Source organism: Oncorhynchus clarkii, chromosome 24 (genome assembly GCF_045791955.1).
Source record: "Oncorhynchus clarkii lewisi isolate Uvic-CL-2024 chromosome 24, UVic_Ocla_1.0, whole genome shotgun sequence".
In the NCBI taxonomy this organism is placed as follows: Eukaryota; Metazoa; Chordata; class Actinopteri; order Salmoniformes; family Salmonidae; genus Oncorhynchus; species Oncorhynchus clarkii.
The window spans coordinates 16,789,838-16,806,056 of record NC_092170.1 but is presented as its reverse complement, the minus strand read 5'-3'; the positions used below and the strand labels follow the sequence as shown (position 1 = coordinate 16,806,056).

General features: G+C 44.7%; 1 protein-coding gene across 6 annotated transcripts in view; it reads left to right on the top strand.

The window, feature by feature from the left end:
- The window catches only part of LOC139382361 (BCAS3 microtubule associated cell migration factor-like), a 323,347-nt gene that overhangs the window by 279,152 nt on the left and 27,976 nt on the right, over positions 1–16,219 (top strand). For all 6 annotated transcript variants that reach the window (XM_071126351.1, XM_071126350.1, XM_071126352.1 and 3 more), the window contains one exon: positions 14,596–14,763. In XM_071126351.1, coding sequence (XP_070982452.1) covers positions 14,596–14,763 — 168 coding nt within the window. The remainder of the gene's footprint in view (positions 1–14,595; positions 14,764–16,219) is intronic.

The window sequence follows — 16,219 nt, the reverse complement described above, 5'->3', positions numbered from 1 at the left end:
ACATCAGAACTGAACTAAAGCTCTCTACATCACATCAGAACTGAACTGAAGCTCTCTACATCACATCAGAACTGAACTGAAGCTCTCTACATCACATCAGATCTGAACTGAAGCTCTCTACATCACATCAGAACTGAACTAAAGCTCTCTACATCACATCAGAACTGAACTGAAGCTCTCTACATCACATCAGAACTGAACTAAAGCTCTCTACATCACATCAGAACTGAACTAAAGCTCTCTACATCACATCAGAACTGAACTGAAGCTCTCTACATCACATCAGAACTGAACTGAAGCTCTCTACATCACATCAGAACTGAACTGAAGCTCTCTACATCACATCAGAACTGAACTGAAGCTCTACACTCCACGTCCGGATAAACAACCTAACACATTTCTTGTCCAATCAGATTACTTCCTTTTAAGATGGATTGTGAGTTGTACCCAAGAAAGACAAACCACTTGTGTCTATGATTGATAACCCAATCACAGACACACACATACACACACTCCTGGTCTTACATGGTGTTGTGATCAGTGTTATGTGTTGACAATGAGATTAGAGGTACTTTAGGTGTTGAATCCTCTCCAATAGAGAGGATTCTCTCCAAAAGCAGATTTTACTTCCTGGAAGTAGGTCCCCTCTGTGATCTTATAACAATTGGGGATGGGGTTGTTACCATGGGAAATAGAGAGATTATGACAACAGAGGGAGGGAGAGAGCGTGTGAGAGAGAGTGAGACACATTCCTGTCCTGTCAAGGAAACAAATGGGCCTGAACATCAGTGTGTAACTCCTGACCGTCACCGCATCATCATCACATTAGCCTCATTCAATTACACTGCATCATGATACTTCCTGAAATCATTTAACTACTGCTAAACCATGAAGTGCACTACCAAAGATAGGCATTTGTTTTCCAAAGACAGTCCATGTTTTACCTAGACCCACACTTTGTTTAGGTGTGGTTAGCCACTTATGGTAATAAGGTGAAGGGACAAGTCCCCCCAAGGTGATTGGGTTGGGGAGATGCTATATACATTATTTTTAATGGGATAGAACCAGTCTGTGTTAAATTAGGAGGGGTTAAGTTAAAGTGGCATGGGATTGTATTTGTCTCAAATGGCACCCTATTCCCTATATGCTGTAGTAGATTACTTTTGACCGGAGCCCATAGGGCTCATTTGCGATCCATCCGTTGTGTTTGCTGGGTTGCCAGATTCTGGGGAAAGATATGAAGGCTATTTGCGTCTCTGTGTTGCCATGTTGGGTTGTAGTGAAACCTGCTGTTTGACCAAGGGAGTGTTAATGCTTGGTTCTCCGCCCTGAGGGTGACCCCTCTGCACCAGGCCGTAGAAGTACACACACACACACTGTCAGACCACGCCTGCCGTTTGTCAGGAAACACACCCTGGTGAGGTCTTCTCTGTGTCAAACCATGGCTCCCCTCTAATCAAGCCCAGGGCACCTCCTCAACCCATCATCACCACCACACGGCCCGAACACACACACCCCGTCAGCACAGGGTCCTGTATAAAGAACGAGAGAAGGAGAAAACAGAGCGGTCTTGTCCCCCAGCAAGGCACATTCACTTCCCTTTATTCCCCGTCTCTCTCCTGTGTTGTTGAATGGTCAGAGCCATCAAAACACCGGCAGAACAGACCTTCAAACCAGATCCACAGGCCCCTTAAGGCAGGGTGGCCTCCAGAGTGGTGTCCAGGTTGGCCTCCAGGTTGGCCTCCAGGGTGGCCTCCGGGTTGGCCTCCAGGGTGGCCTCCGGGTTGGCCTCCAGGTTGGCCTCCAGGTTGGCCTCCAGGTTGGTCTCCAGGTTGGCCTCCAGGTTGGTCTCCGGGTTGGTCTCTGGGTTGGCCTCCAGGTTGGCCTCCAGGTTGGCCTCCAGGTTGGCCTCCAGGTTGGTCTCCAGGTTGGCCTCCAGGGTGGCCTCCAGGTTGGTCTCCAGGTTGGCCTCCAGGTTGGTCTCCAGGTTGGCCTCCAAGTTGGTCTCCAGGTTGGTCTCCAGGGTGGCCTCCAGGTTAGTCTCCAGGGTGGCCTCCAGGTTGGTCTCCAGGTTGGCCTTCAGGTTGGCCCGGTCACTGGACCCGGCGGCGTCATGTTTGGTGGTGGCTTATGGGGACCTGGAGAACCTGTGGTGGGGTATGATGAGGGACAGGAGGGGTGAGTTTGGAGGGCACAGGGCATGGTAAGGTAGGCCTAGTTAGAACATAGACTGTAGTATGATAAATAACTGGACCCAGTCAATATTCTGACTAACCTATGACTGGATTCCAAAGATAATATTTTAAACCTAAAACTGCTGTGAAAAAAATCTATATTTTATTGTGTTGATAAGATGGCGAACATTCCTATCCAGGAATAAACCATGTTGCCATATTTTTCTGCTCTCCACACCAGAGACCCAGTCTGCATCATGCCAGGCCTCTCGTACTCTATCAGTAATTTATATCGGGAGGTGTGTGTGTGCTCTCGATAGCCAATCTGTCCCCTCTCAGGTGCCCTCATAACTGTGTGCACACCACTTCATTTGACAAGCCAGCATAATCAGTACTGAAGAAGACACACATCACATGGTGCTCTGTGTTTTTACATGATGCGTGTGCAAACACAGACACATATGTGTGGTACCATTGGGTCAAAACACATGAACATATGGCACTGGTGTGTTTGGGAACTACACGGTGCAGTCACGTGTACATTGACACACACACATTAAGTTTTTCCAAGCCACAATCTGTGCAGCATTTGCAGTATCCCGTTATCAGCCATTTTGATGATGAAGGTTCCAGTTTCAGATTAGAAGGGAGACAGGCTGAGTCACAGGTCTAATCCCACACACAGAGAGAGAACAGAGAGTGATTATCTACTGGGATATCTGCGTCCTTGTCACTCTCACCGTCCTGTTGTTGGGACAATGAGGTCTTATCTCCCTTCTATCCTTTGATCTCACTGACTGAACCTTCCGCCACTTTTAGACCCTTTACTTTCCCTATTGAACGGGTCAAAGACCATGCTGTTGCCCTCAAGGTCCCCCCACCGAGAGAGAGCATGTGGGTCAGATATAGGGCTGTGGCGGTCACAAAATTACGTCAGCCGATGATTGTCAAGCAAACAACTGCCGGTCTCACGGTAATTGACCGTTAATTAACATAAACACATTTAGCATCTCCTGGCTTCCACACATAGCCTACAGGCCACTGATGCAGACTTTTGGAACATCTAAGTTTTAAAAGTCTAATAAATCCATGTAACAAGGCCTACACTTTCACAATAAATCACTTACTTATTTGAGACAGATCTAAAGAAGCATGATGTAGTTTATTTCAGAAGAACAGATAAGCATACTCTGAGTTGTCCTGATCTGGCTATGCCAAATGACTGTGGGCTACACTAGTTCATTTAGCAAACAAGATTTGCTTACAATTCCTTGGCATTATGTTATATTATTTTATAGTATGAAGAATACAATTGAACAAAGCTGAATGAAATTGAAATATTTTATAGATTTGAGGGAGTGCGCACATGTGGTTATTCTGTGTTGAGAGGTTAAGAAAGCAATAGGTACTCCTATATGCTTAAGTTAGTTATTAATGTAACTTTAGTTGTTTTACAAACATTGGGCTATATGTTTAGATTTTTTTGTACATTATAAGGCTGCATGATGAAACTAATGATTTGAAAAAAGCAGCTTGAAAGGAATGAGCTCTACTTAGTTTTTTTGTGTAGTCTGTACGCACTCAGTCTCTCATTCACAATTTGACAAGCACTTTATAATGCCTCGAATTTCACGGCGACATCCCCTTTGTGGCCGTAATGCACCCTAAAAAAAAATCTATGCCTTTTGTGGCCCAGAGTGCTGCATTGTGTCCTTCTCCCTGAGTGCTGCGTGATGCCCTTCTCCCTGAGTGCTGCATGGTGCCCTTCTCCCTGAGTGCTGCGTGATGCCCTTCTCCCTGAGTGCTGCATGGTGCCCTTCTCCCTGAGTGCTGCGTGGTGCCCTTCTCCCTGAGTGCTGCGTGGTGCCCTTCTCCCTGAGTGCTGCATTGTGTTCTTCTCCCTGAGTGATGCGTGGTGCCCTTCTCCCTGAGTGCTGCGTGATGCCCTTCTCCCTGAGTGCTGCGTGGTGCCCTTCTCCCTGAGTGCTGCGTGGTGGCCTTCTCCCTGAGTGCTGCGTGGTGCCCTTCTCCCTGAGTGCTGCGTGGTGCCCTTCTCCCTGAGTGCTGCGTGGTGCCCTTCTCCCTGAGTGCTACGCAATCTGAAGCGTATCTCACTCACATGGCTCTCCATTACATAATCAGGTCTTTCTCACAGGCTACAAGTGAAGACAGACACATCAGGGACGCAACTGCGCATGTCCTTATCCAATTCCGAGGTGCATATTGAAGATATTGGAAGTACTGTCCACATTTACGTTTCGTCATCCAATAAGATGAGTAGGCCTAACGAACAGCAAAAACACTAGCCTATATCAATCTACTATTCCCGTTAGTATAAAAGTTGACCTATTCTGTGCGAGAAATAAATATTCTAAGCATAGTCTGGGCACGTTGTGGGCTGCAATAAATCCCAAGTTAATACAACAACTAGCATAAACATTTTACGCCATGTGGCTGACGAAACAGATCAGAACATTTAGCTTAAAATGTTGATGAACTGTTGGACCTTCTTCACATTTGTAACGGTTTTCTGTATGAGAAGGAGAGTCGGACCAAAATGCGGCGTGTAGATTGACATCCATGTTTATTGTGACTATAGCAACACGAATCTAAATACAAACAGTGCAAAATAATAAACGTAATGAAAACCGAAACAGCCTAAACTGGTGCAAACTAACACTAAGGACAATCACCCACAAACACACAGTGAAACCCAGGCTACCTAAATATGGTTCCCAATCAGAGACAATGACTAACACCTGCCTCTGATTGAGAACCATATCAGGCCAGACATATAAATAGACAAACAAGACATCCAACATAGAATGCCCACCCAGTTCACGTCCTGACCAACACTAAAACAAGGAAAACACACACGAACGATGGTCAGAACGTGACAACATTATAAGCGCATCAATGTGCACATGGCAGTAGTTTATAAGCGCAAATGTTTCATTAGCGGGAAAACACCATTATCAAAGTCAACACAATTGCAATTATGCATGTAATGCTTTTATTATAAAGGTGCATTTTTATGGTGAAAATTATCTTCCCCAAACTTGAAACTCACTCGCTGCTTATCAATCAAATTCAATCGATCTCACAAAAGTGCTGTACAGAAACCCAGCCCTACACCCCAAACAGCAAGCGGTGCAGGTGTAGAAGCACGGTGGCTAGGAAAAGCTCCCTAGAATGGCCAGAACCTAGGAAGAAACCTAGAGAGGAACCAGGCTCTGAGGGGTGGCCAGTCCTCTTCTGGGTGGAGATTATAACAGAACATGGCCAAGATGTTCAAACATTCATAGATGACCAGCAGGGTCAGGTAATAATAATCACAGTGGTTGTAGAGGGTGCAACAGGTCAGCACCTCAGAGAGGTCCGGGACCAGGTCTGGGACAGGTAGCACGTCCAGTGAACAGGTCAGGGTTCCATAGCCGCAGGCAGAACAGTTGAAATTGGAGCAGCAGCATGACCCGGTGGACTGGGGACAGCAAGGAGTCATCAGGCCAGGTAGTCCTGGGGCATGGTCCTTGGGCTCAGGTCCTCCAAGAGAAGAGAGAGAGAAAGAAAGAGAAAAGCCTTGTAAAGCGGATTAATGTGCTTACTTTTAAGAAGTTATTTGTCCACTTTAGTTGTGATACAAACCTTATCAAAACATATAGGCCTATGGGCTAGGCTACATGAGGTGTGATACAAACCTTATCAAAACATATAGGCCTATGGGCTAGGCTACATGAGGTGTGATACAAACCTTATCAAAACATATAGGCCTATGTGCTAGGCTACATGAGGTGTGATACAAACCTTATCAAAACATATAGGCCTATGGGCTAGGCTACATGAGGTGTGATACAAACCTTATCAAAACATATAGGCCTATGGGCTAGGCTACATGAGGTGTGATACAAACCTTATCAAAACATATAGGCCTATGGGCTAGGCTACATGAGGTGTGATACAAACCTTATCAAAACATATAGGCCTATGGGCTAGGCTACATGAGGTGTGATACAAACCTTATCAAAACATATAGGCCTATGGGCTAGGCTACATGAGGTGTGATACAAACCTTATCAAAACATATAGGCCTATGGGCTAGGCTACATGAGGTGTGATACAAACCTTATCAAAACATATAGGCCTATGGGCTAGGCTACATGAGGTGTGATACAAACCTTATCAAAACATATAGGCCTATGGGCTAGGCTACATGAGGTGTGATACAAACCTTATCAAAACATATAGGCCTATGGGCTAGGCTACATGAGGTGTGATACAAACCTTATCAAAACATATAGGCCTATGGGCTAGGCTACATGAGGTGTGATACAAACCTTATCAAAACATATAGACCTATGGGCTAGGCTACATGAGGTGTGATACAAACCTTATCAAAACATATAGACCTATGGGCTAGGCTACATGAGGTGTGATACAAACCTTATTAAAACATATAGACCTATGGGCTAGGCTACATGAGGTGTGATACAAACCTTATCAAAACATATAGGCCTATGGGCTAGGCTACATGAGGTGTGCGACTATGATTCGAAAAAGTCGCAAAAAACAAGGCAGTTTCTTATGCTTGGCATCATTCACAAGTGATAATGTATAATTCACAGAGTGACAGGGTAATATTGTCACCCATCAGACTATTCTTGATTTAATCTTGTCTTTACATATACTAAATAATATATACATGTGAAATTTGTTTTGATTTAGAATGAACCATTGTCATGCACCTGTATCCAAACAGGGGCAGCGGGGGAAAATACATAAATAGGGAAGGGAGGATGCTTTTCATGTGGTTCATTTTGATGCCAGCCAGGTAGGCTATACTCCTGTTGTAAAGATGAACAATGTGCTTAATATTAGGAAAGTTGAGATGGAAATATAGTAGACCTAGCCTATAGAAAGATCCTCTTTTTAATAGAGACCTTCACTTTGTTTTCTCCGCAGTTTCATAGCCTGCCTATAGAAATGTTGGCAACATGAGCTCTCATGAAGTGTTTGATTCAATTTTCGATTACATTTGCCTTGATGTCAGAGTGATTAGCGGGACAATAGTGTGCTGAGTACCAGGCAGTTAGCACGTTTGGTAGGCTACTAATGACCATCGGCATCATCAGCGCTTGGAGAAGCCTAGTTACCGTGACTAAACAGTCACATGGAATTTGACTACCCTCATGACTCGTGACCGCAGGTGTGGCGGTAATATGGTCACGGTAACAACCCTAGTCAGAACTGTATGTAAACACACTACAGCACAGAGGCGTGTTAATGTATGTGTGTGTGTATATGTGTCTCAGAGACTTTGAAGTCTGTCTGACAGTACCACACACAGTGCAGAGACCGTCTCACCTATTAAAGGTTTAAGGCTAATCGTGAGCTAGCCATCATTGCGCCTCTGACTCTCCTTTAAACTGGCTTTAAACAGGGAGGTGCAAAGTGAAGAGCCTTTGTGTGTGTGTGTGTGTGTGCTTACGTGTGTGTGCGCTTACGTGTGTGTTCTGTGTGATGACTATGTGAGCGCAGCCGCGCATGCGTGTTTGTAAGTGTGTGTGTGTGCGCGGGCGTGAGTCTTTGGCCCCGGGCAAGCCCCACTATTGAAAGGATTACTAGTACTCAGCCGACCCAGGAGAGAGAGGGGAGGGGGGGGGGGGGGTAAATGTATTTAAAAGCAGGGCCTAGTGTAATGAAAGAAAGGGTATCTAGTGAAGAGCAAAGAGAGACCTCCTAGCTACCTATCACAGCTGTTAATCCATCTCCATTAACACTAACATGTCGCCCACCACTAAACTACTCTGGCAGGCAGCTCTCCACTCTTTCACTGACTCCTGTCTCCATGGCCCTGCCTGGCCACTGTCACACACACTCTGTCAGACTTGGTTCACAGCGTAAGAAGAAGTGTGTATGTGTGTATGTTTCACAACCACTGTGAGGACAGAGCCTACTGATTAAGACACAGCCTCAACCTCAAGTCTGCCGCCTCACATCCCAGCTAGTCATCACACCAAGACAGCCATGCCCTCCCTGCTCCAGGTACAGGCTGCCCAGGTCCAACTCAGAGGGTTAGTCTGTATCTTTCCAAATGTACACCTCTGTCGCGTTCCCTCCGGTCAAATCGTGATTTACGCAGTGGCATGTTTGTTACCAGAAGGCATTTGTTTTTCCAACACAAATAACTGCCGTCCCAGAGTCACAACCCTCCGTTTACAGCACTAAGCCTCGTTAGCTCCATCACTCTAATGACACCCCCCTGCAGTAAAGCCTAATTGAATTACCGCTATCAGCTAGCCAACCGTTAGCCTCCCGTCATTAGGCTGTTTAGCAACCAGGTAGCCCAGAGATGATGGCTTGTGGCCGGTTGTTATGCGTTGCGTGCAGTGTGTGTTTGTGTCCAGCTGTGCCATCCAGAGCTGTTGCCCTGTTGTAAAGGTGAACACACACACACTGATTAAGTCTTTAAGGAAACTAGCGTTGGGAGAGATCAGTAGGACCTGATCTTCAGTCGGTGTGGCGGTGAACCAACAGCTGGGAGAGAACTAATCCAGCCTGGGTTTTAGTTTAACCATGATGAAAAAATGTGGGTTTGTCCACATCCTCCCTGTCTCGTTCTCTCTTCTCCCTGCTATCTTTCTCATCTCGCTTCTCTCTCTCACTCTCTCTCTCTCCCCTCTGTCTCTTCTCTCTCTCTCCTGTCACTAAAATGCTTGTGAACATCATGTCCTCATGTTTTAGTTGTTCCTAGAACATTGTCAGTGAAAAATGAAAAGAGGGATGGAGAAGCAAAGCCCCACCCTGCAGAGGAAGAATCCCCTCCTGCTGCTCTACACTCACTACGCCCCTCGGTTCCTACTAACCCTGAGGAGTCTGGCTGTTATTTCATTAGCATCATCATGATAATGACCGGAGTGGAGGAGTGGGACTTGCTGTCACATGCTGGAGCATGGAGACATTTTTATTTATTTCACCTTTATTTAACCAGGTAGGCCAGTTGAGAACAGGTTCTCATTTACAACTGCGACCTGGCCAAGATAAAGCACAGCAGTGTGACAAAAACAACAACACAGAGTTACACATGGGATAAACGAACAGACATCACCCCTGATGCAGGGAGAGAGGGGGGGGGACTACTGACCATGACAGCTACATATCTGGCTCATCATTCTCTGGGGGTTACATCTATATTGTCCATTTGGCCATTGTCATGGTGGTTTTGGAATAGTAATTAAAACCACATACTTTGGTGTAATGGTTTCTGTGTTGTGTTTAATGTTTTTGCTCTGTAGTTGTTGATGTGAACCCCAGGGTGAGTGAGTGAGTGAGTGAGTGAGTGAGTGAGTGAGTGGGTGGGTGGGTGGGTGGGTGGGTGGGTGGGTGTGTGTGTGTGTGTGTGTGTGTGTGTGTGTGTGTGTGTGTGTGTGTGTGTGTGTGTGTGTGTGTGTGTGTGTGTGTGTGTGTGTGTGTGTGTGTGTGTGTGTGACTGTGACTGAGTGAGAGAGAAATTAGGTCGTACCATTAGGGTCCTGCCATCATGTTAATTGAGACTGATGGGTTAATAGATTTGTGAAGGAAGTCTCCATAGAGCGTCTGAAGTGCTGTGACAGTGAATTCAGGAGGACACACTGACGCTCACGCAGACACAGCCTAACACAAGCTTGCACACCTCAATTACATGCATTACTTACTCATTACATACTCAGCCCATGTAAACAAACGAACTAGCTCACGGTTTACATACCAGCATAGTGAGGTCTCAGAAAGATAGGCCACATTTCACAGCATTGCCGGAGGGTTGTTTTAACGGTGGAAAATTCAATTCCACACTGTGGTAAAACATCAAATCAACCGCTTGGTAACCATAATAACATCATGTCACCTTCAAGAGCGCTATTGTGGCACACAGGGCTACTGTTCTCTCTCACACACACACCACAACACCCTGCACACAGGCTCTTGGCCATGGCTTTGATTGTGGGCCTGCTGGCAAGGGGGGATCTTTTGAGGAGTCACACACACAGATTCTTTATGAAGTGGTGCAAAGGTATAAGCTTCTCCTGCCTGGCCCGGTGTAGTGTGTGTCTTAACAGCAGATAGCCAAGTGGAGACCTGGTCCTTCCTATCTGTGTGTAAAACCAGGCCAGTCAGGGCAGCCCGTGCAGGCTCTCGCCCCAGCATTAGAGCTTGTCAGTGGGCTGGAGTGTGGCTGAGGCTGGCCAGACCTCCATACACCTAGGGCCTAGATAGCCACTGAACTTAACTCTGAGATCAAAGAGTCCACTGTCGCTGCTCCTTCTGATAACACAGACCCAGTCTGGGCCAGGGGACAAGGTGTCAGGTAGAGAGAACCAAATAACAACCCCCAAATAACAACCAGCAAACAACCACCAGAGAACCAAACAATAGCAGTTCTTCTATGATAAAGATCATTCCAGTCTTGTTCTGGTGTTTTTCTCTCTATTTCCTTCTCTGTTTTACCTTTTTTCTTTCCTCTGCTCTATCATCTCCTTTTCTGTCAGTCATTGTCTTTCTCAACATCTGCCTGTCTCTCTCTCTTTCCTCTGTTTATCAGTCCAGTGGCTCTTAACTTTCCCTAGTTTGATGCCATCCCTCCCATCCACTCGCCCTGCTAGCAGGGTTTTCTAGCGTTAGCGCAGTGACTGGGCTTCGTTGCCAAAATCCCGAAGTATCCCTTTAACCAGGGCCATAGTCAGTAGCTGCAGCCTTTGTCCCAGCTACTAAATCTCTTGACTTAATTCAGTGTGTATGTATACTACATACTTAATGAGTGTACAGTTGAAGTTACACCTGAGCCAAATACATTTAAACTCAGTTTTTCACAATTCCTGACATTTAATCCTAGTAAAAACTCCCTGTCTTAGGCTAGTTAGGATCACCACTTTATTTTAAAAATGTGAAATGTCAGAAAAGTAGTCGAGAGAATGATTTATTTCAGCTTTTATTTCTGTCATCACATTCCCAGTGGGTCAGAAGTTTACAAACACTCAATTAGTATTTGGTAGCATTGCCTTTAAATTGTTTAACTTGGGTCTAACATTTCGGGTAGCCTTCCACAAGCTTCCCAAAATAAGTTGGGTGAATTTTGGCCCATTCCTCCTGACAGAGCTGGTGTAACTGATTCGGTTTGTAGACCTCCTTGCTCGCACAAACTTTTTCAGTTCTGCCCACACATTTCTATAGGATTGAGGCCAGGGCTTTGTGATGGCCACTCCAATATCTTGACTTTGTTGTCCTTAAGCCATTTTATCACAACTTTGGAAGTATGCTTGGGGTCATTGTCCATTTGGAAGACCCATTTGCTACCAAGCTTTAACATCCTGGTGTCTTGAGATGTTGCTTCAATATAGCCACATAATTTTCCTGCCTCATGATGCCATCTATTTTGTGAAGTGCACCAGTCCCTCCTGCAGCTAAGTGCCCCCACAACATGATGCTGCCACCCCCGTGCTCTATGGTTGGGATGGTGTTCTTCGGCTTGCAAGCCTCCCCCTTTTTCCTCCAAACATAACGATGGTCATTATGGCCAAACAGTTCTATTTTTGTTTCATCAGACTAGAGGACATTTCTCCAAAAAGTACGATCTTTTTCCCCATGTGCAGTTGCAAACCGTAGTCTGGCTTTTTTATGGCGGTTTTGGAGCAGTGACTTCTTCCTTGCTAAGCAAGCATGTCGATATAGGACTCATTTTACTGTGGATATAGATCATTTTGTACCTGTTTCCTCCAGCATCTTCAATCAATCAATCAATCAATCAAATGTTTTTATAAAGCCCTTATTACATGATACTGATGTCACAAAGTGCTGTACAGAAACCCAGACTAAAACCCCAAACAGCAAGCAATGCAGATGTAGAAGCACGGTGTCTAGGAAACACTCCCTAGAAAGGCCAGAACTCAGGAAGAAACCTAGAGAGGCCAGTCCTCTTCTGGCTGTTTCCTCCAGCAGGTCCTTTGCTGTTGTTCTGGGATTGATTTGCATTTTTCGTACCAAAGTATGCTCATATCTAGGAGACAGAATGGGTCTCCTTCCTGAGGGGTATAATGGCTGCGTGGTCCCATGGTGTTTATACTTGCGTACAGATGAACGTGGTACCTTCAGGTGTTTGGAAATTGCTCCCAAGGATTAACCAGACTTGTGGAAGTCTACAATTTTTTTTCTGAGGTCTTGGCTCATTTCTTTTTATTTTCCCATGATGTCAAGCAAAGAGGCACTGAGTTTGAAGGTAGGCCTTGAAATACATCCACAGGTACACCTCCAATTGACTCAAATGATGTCAATTGGCCTATCAGAAGCTTCTAAAGCCATGGCATCATTTTCTGGAATTTTCCAAGCTGTTTAAAGGCACAGTCAACTTAGTGTATGTAGGACACTGCCACAACTGGGGGTCTGCTGGGGGTCTGCTGGGGGTCTGCTGGGGGTCTGCTGGGGGTCTGCTGGTTGGATTATTTTTATTTGCCCTGCACACAAAGAGACAACACACAATATTTTAGCCCTTGGCGCAGTCACAGCTCTCAAGCACCTTGCTGCGTGCACGCATTCAGTGCACAAGAGCACACCATACAATACAAGTAAAATGATATAGAGCATAATTCGGACAAAATAAAAGACATACCTGCACACGAAGAGACAACACACAATATTTTAGCCCTTGGCGCAATCACAGTTCTCAGGCACCTGTGCGAGCACATAGAAACTCACTCAAACACTGTCCCAAGTACTCACAAGTTACAATAGGTACCCTAGTTAGCGAGCTCGGTGAAACTTGTTAACATAAATCTTTATATTGTTCACATTGTAACAAAACTTATGGTTTCACAACAGCACATTGTGTAACATTTTCACGGTTTTATATTGAACCAATTCGGAGCCAAGGACAACATACCTTTCTAGCTGAAGGTCAGGCAAAAGAGAACAATAAGGGGGTATGGAAATACAGATAACCCGCGATGGACCAAACCAAAATATACACAACTTTTACAATCACGTGTATGTACAATATAGATATGAAAAAGTGTTTGTGCACCAAAGAATAACATTAGCTATGCAGCTGTAATTACATTTTATCAAATTATTAACATCCCCTCTTGACCGCTTATTTGAAGTTGTCCTTGTGTGCAACTTGGTGCATAATCTAGGGGAGCAACATCACACTGCTACACATGCACAAAGTAGATGTCCTAACCGACTTGCCAAAACTATATTTGTTAATTAACAAGAAATTTGTGGAGTGGTTTAAAAACTAGTTTTAATGACTCCAACCTAAGTGTATATAAACTTCCGACTTCAACTATACATACTATTTGTTCATGTTAGTGTACTGTAAACAAATTGTATTATTTCAGTTGAGTGTACTAGCACTTCGCCTGTCTACTGGAAGTTGATGCTGTTGCTATGCAACTTCTTGCTAGCTTGTTAGCATAACAAATAACTAACTAGACATCTTTAACAATGTCCATTGAGAACACACAGCGACTATACCACTTAGATAAGAATAAAGTGAATAATCAAGTCAATAAATGTTGGGTAGTTAGTTGGATAGCATATAGTTAATATACTGGCAAGTTCGATGTACTAGTAGCCAACTAACGTTAGGTAGCTAGCTAACATACCGGTACATACAAGCAACTGCTATAATGCTATGCAGTTCGTAAGGCTAGCGTTGCTAACTGACAGCCAACATAACGTGTAACTTATTTGAAAGGTCATTACTTTTTTATTACGTTGCTCAACATTCTCTTAAAATTTGTCATAATTAGTTAAAGCAATACATTTGTATCCGCTCTCGTCGGACTTTGACTGCATATTTTCCGCCATTTTCTTCAAATCTGAAAATGTTGTGGTACCACGCCCATTTTCTGGAGAATTGCATTATGGACCCTAAAAGCATGGGAATCGTGTCCACTGCATGTGTTCTTCAAATTTTGGGGGAATGTAGCACGACATCCGGGAAGATTTGGCATAATAACTATATCCATACTAAAACCAATAAGCATACTACATACTCAATGTACATCACAAATAGTACAGTTAGTGCGGTTAGTATGAGTATTCAAACACAGCTTAGGTGTTTGATGGCAGTACTCCACTTGACCATCTGTGTGGTTATATGGATTTAGTGTGTGGTTGTGAATGTGGTTGTGTATTTGGACTGACTGTGGTGTATGTGGTTGGACTGACTAAGTGTGCAATTGCGAGCATGCCGTTATACTGACTATTAGAAGATTCTTGCTTGTATTTTGACAGTGTGTATGGTTAAACTGATCAGTGTGCACTTTAACAGATCATATATCTAATTTCTACTGTGTGTACCTTAACTGACTAGGTTTTGGGTTTCTATTGACTGTGTGTGTGGTTGTGTTGTGCCGACCGTCTCTAAATGGTGGTGTTTGTGTTCCAGGGACGTTTGACCGCAGTGTGACTCTGCTGGAGGTGTGTGGCAGCTGGCCAGAGAGCTTTGGCCTGCGTCACATGAGCTCTGTGGAGTCCACCGAGGAGGGGCTGAGAGAGAGGCTGGCAGACGCCATGTCAGAATCACCATCCAGAGACATAGTGGGCTCGGCTACCGGTCAGTCATAAACATACACTAACCCATACACAGACACGCACACATAATCTCACACATGCAGTGCCTTCGGAAGGCTTTCAGACCCCTTTACTTTTTCCACATTTTGTTACGCTACAGCCTTATTCTAAAACTTGATTGGAGTCCACCTGTGGAAAATTCAATTGATTGGACATGATTTGGAAAGGTAACTACTGTCTATATAAGGTCCCACAGTTAGTGCATGTCAGAGCAGAAACCAAGCCATGAGGTCGAATTAATTGTCCGTAGAGCTCCGAGGCAGGACTGTGTCAAGGCACAGATCTGGGGAAGGGTACCAAAACATTTATGCAGCATTGAAGGTCCCCAAGAACTCAGTGACCTCCATCATTCTTAAATGGAAGAAGTTCTGGTCAGGGAGGTGACCAAGAGCCCAATGGTCACTCTGACAGAGCTCTAGAGTTCCTCTGTGGAGATGGGAGAACCTTCCAGAAGGACAGCCATCTCTGCAGCAGTTGACCAATCAGACCTTTATGGTAGCGTGGCCAGACGGACGCCACTCCTCAGTAAAAGGCAAATGACGGCCCGCTTTGAGTTTGCCAAAAGACACCTAAAGACTCTCAGACCATAAGAAACAAGATTCTCTGGTCTGATGAAACCAAGATTCAACTCTTTGGCCTTAATGCCAAGCGTCACGTCTGGAGGAAACCTGGCACCATCCCTACAGTGAAGCATGGTGGTAGCAGCATCATGCTGTGAGGATGTTTTTCAGCAGCAGGGACTGGGAGACTAGTCAGAATTGAGGGAAAGATAAACAGAGAAGAGTACAGAGAGATCCTTGATGAAAACCTGTTCCAGAGCGCTCAGGACCTCAGACTGGGGCAAAGGTTCAGCTTCCAACAGGACAACAACCCTAAGCACACAGCCAAAACAACTCAGGAGTGGCTTCGGGACAAGACTCTGAATGTCCTTGAGTGGCCCAGCCAAAGTCCGGACTTGAACCCGATCTAACGACTCTGGAGAGACCTGAAAATAGCTGTGCAGCAACGCTACCCATCCAACCTGACAGAGCTTGAGAGGATCTGCAGAGAAGAATGGGAGAAACTCCCCAAATACAGATGTGCCATGCTTGTAGCATCATACCCAAGAATCACTGCCAAAGGTGCTTCAACAAAGTACTGAGTAAAGGGTCTGAATACTTATGTAAATGTGATATATCCGTTTTGATATATATATAAAATAAAATAAAAATAATTATAAATTGATGAGGAGAAAACATTTTGTGGATACATTTTAGAATAAGTAACCAAGCAAAATGTGTAAAAAGTCAAAGGCTCTGAATACTTTCTGAAGGCACTGTACCTGCTCATATGCGCACATACACTACCGTTCAAAAGTTTTATTGCTTCTTTAAATCAGCACAACAGTTTTCAGCTGTGCTAACATAATTGCAAAAGGGTTTTCTAATGATCAATTATCC